The following is a 9,001-nucleotide window of genomic DNA, read 5'->3' as shown; positions in this document are numbered from 1 at the left end:
CGCACGTCGTCTGTCACGTATTAAGTTTTTTATGTCATCGGGGAGGGTGCCCCGGGGGTTTGTCAGTCGGGGGACAATAGTCTCCGTCGTAGTCTGAGTCAGGGCGTTTTTAATGTCAGTCTCAAGGGAGAGGATTGCCGCCTCCAGATCATGGGTGGTTTCGATGACTGGGAGCGCCATGTTTCCTTGCATTACTGTTCGGAAACGCTCCCAGTCAGTGAACCTCCTCGTGAAGGTGCCTTCATATCTCTGTCTTCGCCCCAGATCCAGAAATATTGGATTGTGGGCGGAAGACCCTTCGTATTGGGTGGATATTTGGGCATTTAACGGTATAGATTTTAAGAGGGCAATGTCGATAACGTCGGGGCGTCCTACGGGTCCGTAATGTGTCGGTTCTGTCGGTCCGAGTATAGTCAAGTCGTCGTGTCTGTCTTGGTAATTCAGCAGGACGCGACCTCTTGTGGTCGTCGTCCCGCTGTGCCATATGGGGGACTTCGCGTTGAAGTCCCCGATGGCAATTGTCTGGGGCCAGGAAAGGATTTTGTCTAAGTCATTGTCAAGTAGTGGTAGTCTGGGTGGGTGGTAACAGGACACCACCGCAACGTCTCCATGCCGTAGCGATCTCACCGCTATCGCCACGGCCTCTGTGTTTTGAGTTTGGAGCCGCTGCAGCGAATAGTGGTCGATGCACTTCTTTACTATGAGTGCAACAAAAACGCTACACAGACAATAAGACAAAACGCGGAGAAACAGTTTGACGTAGCCGCTAGACATGACAACCTTTTCTGTTTCAGGGACCGCCAGAATCAAGAAACGAAGACAACGACATACACACACACACAAACACACACCCCATACCCTCCTTACCTCTCCCTTCCCGCGCTAGCCTAAGGGCCACCTTAGCAAAGCGCATCCCAGGCTGCATAGCCGCATTACCATATTTATCCATACCACACATAAACATGACACCACCCCCGGGGTTTACACAGACTAGCCGGCGAAGCAAGAAGAGCCCCAGAAGAAAGGGCCCTAGCCGGCGGCGCCCAGCCAGGACAAAAGAAGGTCCCACAAAGCGCCTACACCGGCCGCATTTACGGTCGGGGTAGACGACGGATGGGGCCCACCTACGAATGCTGTCCAGGCCTACACGAGATGAGGCAGGATAAAGAGGAATAATCCCATTCGATCCTAAATCATTGAGGCCAATTTCTAGCCATGGAATAATGGCGCGGCGCGAGTTGGGTAACTTTTCAGAACTGTTCTAGGACTGCCCGCTGACAGAACTAGAACAAGCCTAGAGTAGAGTAGGCATGGGTAACACTGTAAATTTTCGTGTATTGACACAACAATACCGACACGGCTTGCTGTATCAACACAACGTGTCAGCACAATTGTGTCATGATACATGATACAGTAAACTGGATAGGATAGATGCAGATGTGTGGCACTGTCTGCGTGTCTGCGCCGCGTTCAATCTCGTTATGACACGCCGGTTCCTTTACAAGTTCACAATATAATTTTAATTAGTCCAATTTTTGTAATTTATTTTTGATTATTTTGTTTTATTTACGAAACCATAGCTATCAGTATTTTTTTAATGTTTCAGTTTTAGTTTTATGTTTTTTTAATTTTGCGGTATGTTTTTTTTATCAAAGAGATTTATTTTTACTCGTGTTTTATGTAAATATATAGATATTTTAAACGACTTGAGTTTTAATAATTAAAATACCTAGGTATATTTTGAGTATTAAATTGTTTTACTCACAAGTGTTATATACGTAATAAATAAGTTTTGGAAAAAATATTAAATCGGGGACTCTGTGGCCCCTTAACTCCCATAATCGCGGTTCCGCGGTGTCATAATATAATCCCCATCCCATCGAGAATCAGGATGGTGACTCGTAACACCGTGCGCAGTTTAGTAACTCGCAATCCGCAATTTCTGCCATCTTGGGTGTTATTAAGTGTCATGGTGTCACGCGGGCTGTTTCAGCACCCATGACACCCAGAGAGGTGTCAACACAAAAGCGCCATTCAACACGGTGTTACCCATGACTAGAGTAGAGTCACCTTCACTCTTTGTATACACTCCGTAGGGGCTTTCGTTTTGGCAAAAATAGTACCTATCGCATATAAGCAACTAATATCAGTTCAGAGTAACTAAGTTGCTATTAGCTACTAATAGCTACGATTTTTGCCAAATCGAAAGGTCCTCATATCTAGTTTGCTTATTTTACACTTAACCTCACTTTTATTACATGTTTGTGATCAGTTTTTGCAATTCCAGTGTTTCATGTTTTGTTTACTTAAAAATTTTAAGTTACACGAAATTTGTAATGAATATTTTAACTATATAGTCCAAGCAGTAGATCAGGCTCTTAGCAAGCTGTGAAAATGGAAAATGAAATAACCATGACAAAATTTATTTACAACAGTTGTTTTCATTTCACCCCAGAACCTCAACTCTGGAGCCATCATGGCTCTCAGAAACATCAAAATTACTCGTGATCTAGCCCAAACAGTAAGTAAATATTTACCAGGCGTCCTCCCTTTACCTGTTTGTTTTCATGTAGTGTAACAAAACCCGAGCTTTCACCAAATCCGACTTATGCACCTTGCCGCCCCAAAAGCCAGTTGAACTTCTAGAAAATGCACCCAAACTCCATTCTGTGGCGTACAGTTTAAACAGTCAATGCAATTATCTAAAGAATGTCCTTCCCGAAGAAAATGCAACTGAAAAGTAAGTATAAAAATTTATATTTATCTCACAGCAGTATAACATTAATGTTTTTAGAAATGGCAATATAGGATATTTTCTCACGAAACTGATAAAAGAATCCCAACTCCCTAAGACATGCACACATAAAGGCACTACAATTAACATAAACACTGGTGAAACGGTCACTAATACCTCCAACACTTCGTCACTTTTCACCTCCACCCGGTCCTACTCCACTGGAAAATCGTATAAGGGGGGATGTAAACCATCCGAAAGGAAATGCAACAAAAATTTGCCTTGTCCTGAATTTAAGCTACCGGACTGCCCACCGATGAAAGCACCCAAATCAGATTGTAGTCGAGGATACATGGACGTAAGTATATGTCTACATTTACCGAATTTGTTTACATTAAATATCATTATCTTGCAGCCCCATTGTACCAAGAAGATGGCACCCTACCCAAGTTACAGTGAATTGTGTGCCTATCGTTTAGAAAATGATCCGTCAGAGTGCAAACAATGTCCCTGGCAGAGGTGCGGTGGAGCCCACGATATCAAACCTCAAAAGAAAGGTTACCACACCTCTACTAGGTCGATGAACATGGCCATGATTCCCAATAAAAGTGCTGACGTGAGTTTTTTTACTTTGGGTATTTTTTTATATTGATTTTGTACACCCACAACATTTTCCAGGCACTCTTCTTTCTTCACAAGCAGTGCGATGCTTCAAAGGTAAGAATTAATTTTATATCTACCCGGTGCTACATAAAAAGTAAGTTGAACCTCTAATCAACAGATTCTTTGAAAGTAATAGCTGTTTTTCACTTTCCTTCAGGATGTGGGGTATCAAAATTAAAATTTTAATTATATCTTTACTAAAAACTTCATTGTTTTTTTAATATATTCAGTTGAATTTTGCACAGATTTGTATCGGGTGTTCCAAAATTCACGCAATATTTGAATTTTGCACCATTTGTCCGTTAAAGTATTGCCAACAAAAAAAAAAGCATTATGGCTGACAATTTAGGGTTATTAAATATGGTGTACCACGTGAAAGTACAATGCGTGTTCATTGTTGAGCAGTATTTTAAAAAATAATGTAGGTTTGGCAGCTACAGTTTTTTTAGGGTGAAAAATTCAAATATGTTAACAAATTTTATGTAAGGTGTTTAGGGTGCCACATACAACATTTGCTAATTTGTCGCTAGGAGCAACCATTTGCCAGAAAAATGCAATGAAAGAACGATTTAACTCAACTTACCTTAGTTCAAAATTGCTTTGTTGGGGTGCAATCAGACAAACTGCAAAACAAGCAACAAAACAAAACTGAAAATATCTGAATTTTATTAATTATACAAAAAACACTTTTAAACCAGGCGAGATCTGTTTCAAAACACCCATGTATGGATGTTTTATATAGTATCACTAATTTTTGCTTTAATGGCTCCAAAATGATATAACAAAACATAATTTCATTACGCGCGTGCTTCAAAACGTTGCTAAACTTATTATTAAATAAATAGTGAAAAAAATTGGAAAAAAATTCCATTTTTTTTTCTTTTTTTTTCAACACAGTTCAAAAACTATTCATTTAGAGAAAAATTGAAGAGGAAAAAAATATTCGCAATTAAATTTTACACAAGATGTAACTATTTTCACATAAAAAATACAACATAATTATTGCAAATATAGCAAAAACAACAAAAAAAAGTGAAAAAAATTACAATATTTTTGCGATTTTTTTTAAAAGTACTTGTAAGTAGGATCTTCATACTTGGCCAAAAAAATCTTTTTGATATAATAAAACATCACCAATTTTTGTTAAAATCGGTTCTATAGTTTTTGAGTAATAATTTTGCAATCCAGATTTTTGAAAAAACGAAAATTTTATCACAAAAAAGGGCGCTCATACTTTAAATTGCGCCCAGAAAAATTAAAATCCGTTAATTAGGAGAGCCGTGGTAATCTTTTAAAGATATGCATAATTTTTGTGCTTATAAACAACTAGAATAACTATAAATTCATTATAATTATAATTTTTTTAATTATGCCTTTAAAGTTGTCGGAAAAACGCCTTCTTTAAAAAAAAAACACATGGTGATTCGTTAATTGGTTCCAGGGTTATAGTCGATCAAAGTTGACCGGCATTTGTGGCATAACTATGAGGTCTGGAGGGCTGTTTTTTAAACAAATACCTTTGTCATTCCGAGTTGTCCCACCTAATTCTTTTATTTTTAGTTTATCCTCATGAGGCAAAGAACTATTATATATATATATTCATTTTAATAACTATAATATCCGTAGAAGCCTAAACGAAAATATTCACATGTGCCGCTCGCAGAAATAAACCACCACATACCACGTACGAAATATTACTGCATTTACTGCAGCAGTGGCTGTCGTTGTTGTAGCCACATAACCGCATATATTCGTGTACTGGGTCACGTGCCTGATTAGCCAATAAAAACAAAGGACGCATCTAACTGTTCGCTGTGCACACATTTTGTATAAGAGGTTGCATATATTAAGGAGCGTAACTCGCGTCGTAATAAATAATAATATACGCTCCTGGATTTATTTTAGCGCCAGTACATTTGGATTCTTTAAATATTTTGTTGATATTTGACATGATTAAATACATAAAATTTGATGTGTTCTGCAGCTCCGCAGCTCTTATGGTAAAACCGCCACTGTCTACACCAAAGCAGATTCTGCCAGGTCTATTTAGTAAATGTTCAAAATAACCACCGTTTTCATGAGACACCCTGTATCTCCAAATTATCAACTTTTGTACTAAGGTAAGATAAGGCAATTCGATTTATTTTCACCTCGAGAAAAGAATTAAACGATTTCAAAAAAGTGTATATGGTGTAAAAAAATTATGCACAAAAGTTTTGGGATTTTCTTTTAGAAAAATAGGAAAATTTTTGTAAAGAAAAATAACAAACGCGAATGAAGACTTGAAAGAGAAAAAAGTATTTTTATATCAAGTATATTACTTTATTTAGAAATAGTGCATTATGCACTAAGATAGTATGTAAGTTAATTACTTTAAACTGCCTGAAACAGTTTATAGTCATAATCCTTTTTTTTTTCCTACGGATCCTCAAATGCATAATATGTTGATGTGATGGTTTTATAAAATATATAAAAATACAATTTTATGTAGAGCAAATGTTATCATTGCAAATTTTAACCTTTTAGCCGTTTAATTATCCTTCTTCGCTTGAAGATTCGTTTTCATCAGGTCATAATTTGTAGTGGGGCGCGATAGAAAGAGAATCGCTCGGATGGTGGTGACTTTAAGTTGCCCATGATTGTACTATACTGGTTTACTACTAAACCTGTTATAGTTGCTACTACTCATGAAAGTAAAATGGGGCTATGTGGTACCTAATTGATTTTCAATACCCTGTCATTTTGGCATGTCTCGGCCGGTAGACACGTCAATGTCGGAAGAATTTCTGTCGGACAAATTTAAATCGGCATTTACAACAAAATTTCCAGTAACTTAAGCTAAAAAAAATATGCGGTCTGGACCCCGGGAAATTGCCATGTTTTTAGACTTTTCCGAGTGGAAAAGCGGAGGAATCGAGAAAAGTCGTAGAGGAAAAGTGTGATAGACTCGTCAAAACGAAGCTTCTCACGAGTTATAAAGTATGTGGTAACCAACTTTCCAGGGGGGGGCCTGTATTGTGGACTATAAATTATCCGTATGCTAGCGTGGATTAGGCAACTCGAAATCAGCAATTTTGTTTGACATTTTTCCATATTTATTAATACCTTCGGGTTAAACAGAACACTTTCCTGATGACCTAAGAGTGGTGTGTTTTCTATAAACAGGGTATATATATCTGGGAAACAGGGAGAACCTGGGATAATTGGGGAATTTCGTAGATCTAGAAGTCAAGGAAATATCTGAATTTTTTTAAATTCTAATCATAATCGGTTCTTATTTATCAGGTGGATGTCACTAAATTGTGCCACTAATAGTATATCCATTTCCATTCTTATTATAATCAAGGTCTCCAGAATTGTATAAATAAATTTTTTCTTGCTAATAGAGTTTCTTAAAATAAAAAAAAGTTGCTATAAACATGCAGTCCACGGGCCCACGTACAAAAAAAAAATAATTACCAGCAAGCTGTAACTGCGTGCAGCTTAAGTTTGATGAGTCTCCCAAGATTTGACTATGCGGAAAATTCAACAGTGGTAAGTTTTCCCGTGATTTTCAGGAAAACATGTCAATCTGGAATGTTTGATCAGCACTTTTTTTTTTAAGTTTAAATGAAAGATATTTTTTTTAAACCCCCCAAAAAATTTGTCTGACAAAAATGTTGGTATTTTGAGTTTGTCCCCCACCCCAAATATGTCGATTTGGTGACATTATGGTTGGTGACAACCAGCAAGCTGATTTTTCTGGAAGGGTTTGGTAATAAGATTTGAAATGAAAGTATCTTATTGTCCGACAAAATTCTTGAGAAGTTTTTGCAGTCCGACGCCCCGTAGATGTCGATTTTACGACAACATGGTTGGTTATAACCAGCTGTCGGACAAAGGCGTCATTATTTTAAAAAAATGCAATATTAATCTGAGAATTTGCTTGTCCGACAAAATTAGACGCTAAAATTTTCCAATTTCAATACTTGCACATGATGTAGAAGAAAAATTTATATTTAATAAAAAAAATATATGAATAAAAAAAATTTTGTTTAAATTTCTCAAATTTCAAATTAAATGACTAATTTAAATTTAATTTTTAAAAAAATTTACAAAAAAATTGTATACAGGGTGGTCCCGAGCTAATAGGAAAAAATTCATGGGTAGATTCTCGAAGCAAAAATATTGCGATTTAGCCGAACTTACCTTAGTCCAAAAGTTGATAGTTAAAGAGATACAGGGTGTTAAATGTCAAATATTATTTTCGTTTTTTTGCATTTATTTCTTAACAAACGCAAATATCACAAAATTTTGAGGTTTGGAGTTCTTTAAGTAGAGGAATTGAAATGTCTTCACATTTTGGTTAAAGTTCATAGAGGGCGCTAGCTGCAGTAGATTGAATGTGTTAAAAACGACATCACTTTTTTATACTTTAAGGTATCTCATCTTTGGTATCAAATTCTTATTTTCCAACTTTTTTTACTACACTTTATAAAACTAGCTGTCTCGCACCGTTATCGAGATATTTGGCTTTGATTAATTTAGCGTTGAAGTTTCTTAAGTTTGGACGAAAATCAAATAATTGACATGTTCCACTTGTCTTATTGCTGTCATTTGTATGCTTCTGTCCATTAAGTATTATTCATATCTAAAGTTACATCTTAATTTAAATTGTATGTACATAAATGTGAGATGGAATGCCGAGACTTCCGTTTTTGGGGTTACATGAAATCAGTTGTTTATGGAGAAACTATAAACACCTGTTAAGAACTTTGGCAACAGGTTTTAAATGTTGCAAAGTCATTTTGCATTAAGGATTTATACTTTACAACAAGACAATCTTTTAATAAACGCGTTGATCAATGTATAATAATATTTTTAAAATTGGTTTAATTGATTTTTCAAGAACAAAACTATGTGTAAACTGTTTGTCAAAACAAGATTGCAAATTTTAATTTAAAAAGACAAGCAAAAATGTATGCATTCATTGTACAGTTACCATATTTTATAAAATAGTTATAATAGTTTATAAAATAAAATGTACATATGTTTTTTGAACAAAGAAATCATTTTGCTGGAGATTAATTAAATTATTTAAACATAATTATTTATGAATTTCAATTTCTGTTGCTCCTGTTAACAAGATAATTTTCTTATTTATTCTTCTTTATTTTTTCATTAAAAAATTAATTGTTTTATAGCGGAATGAACATTAGGTACCACAAAAATAGGAAAATATTTTTGTCATTCTTATGGCAAATTTTCCAATTTTTTTGGCAGACAAGTATATTATTGTGTTATACATTTCAATTATTAGAGAAACTAATCAAAGCCAGATTGCTGGTTATCACCAACCATGCTGTCGTTAAGTCGACATCTTCGGGGCGTAGGACTGCAAAAACTTCTCAAGAATTTTGTCGGACAATAAGATACTTTCATTTCAAATCTTATTACCAAACCTTCCCAGAAAAATCAGCTTGCTGGTTATCACCAACCATAATGTCAACAAATCGACATATTTGGGGTGGGGGACAAACTCAAAATACCAACATTTTTGTCGGACAAATTTTTTGGGGGGTTTAAAAAATATATATCTTTCATTTAAACTTAAAAAAAGTGCTG

General features: G+C 35.7%; 1 protein-coding gene across 2 annotated transcripts in view; it reads left to right on the top strand.

Annotated features, from left to right (window-relative positions):
- Positions 1–2,153: 2,153 nt before the first annotated feature.
- Positions 2,154–9,001, top strand: part of LOC108908036 — a 16,815-nt gene continuing 9,967 nt past the window's right edge. The window contains exons 1-5 of one of the 2 annotated variants that reach the window (XM_018711943.2): positions 2,154–2,521; positions 2,574–2,740; positions 2,795–3,092; positions 3,150–3,350; positions 3,413–3,451. In XM_018711943.2, the coding sequence (XP_018567459.1) occupies positions 2,477–2,521; positions 2,574–2,740; positions 2,795–3,092; positions 3,150–3,350; positions 3,413–3,451 (750 nt within the window). In that variant the 5' untranslated portion in view covers positions 2,154–2,476. The remainder of the gene's footprint in view (positions 2,522–2,573; positions 2,741–2,794; positions 3,093–3,149; positions 3,351–3,412; positions 3,452–9,001) is intronic. The other variant, XM_018711944.2, reaches the window with a different exon arrangement.

Source organism: Anoplophora glabripennis, unplaced genomic scaffold, assembly GCF_000390285.2.
Source record: "Anoplophora glabripennis isolate ALB-LARVAE unplaced genomic scaffold, Agla_2.0 scaffold225, whole genome shotgun sequence".
NCBI classification, from domain to species: domain Eukaryota; kingdom Metazoa; phylum Arthropoda; class Insecta; order Coleoptera; family Cerambycidae; genus Anoplophora; species Anoplophora glabripennis.
Note: the sequence above shows the minus strand (reverse complement) of the source record. Positions and strands in the feature narration are given on the sequence as shown.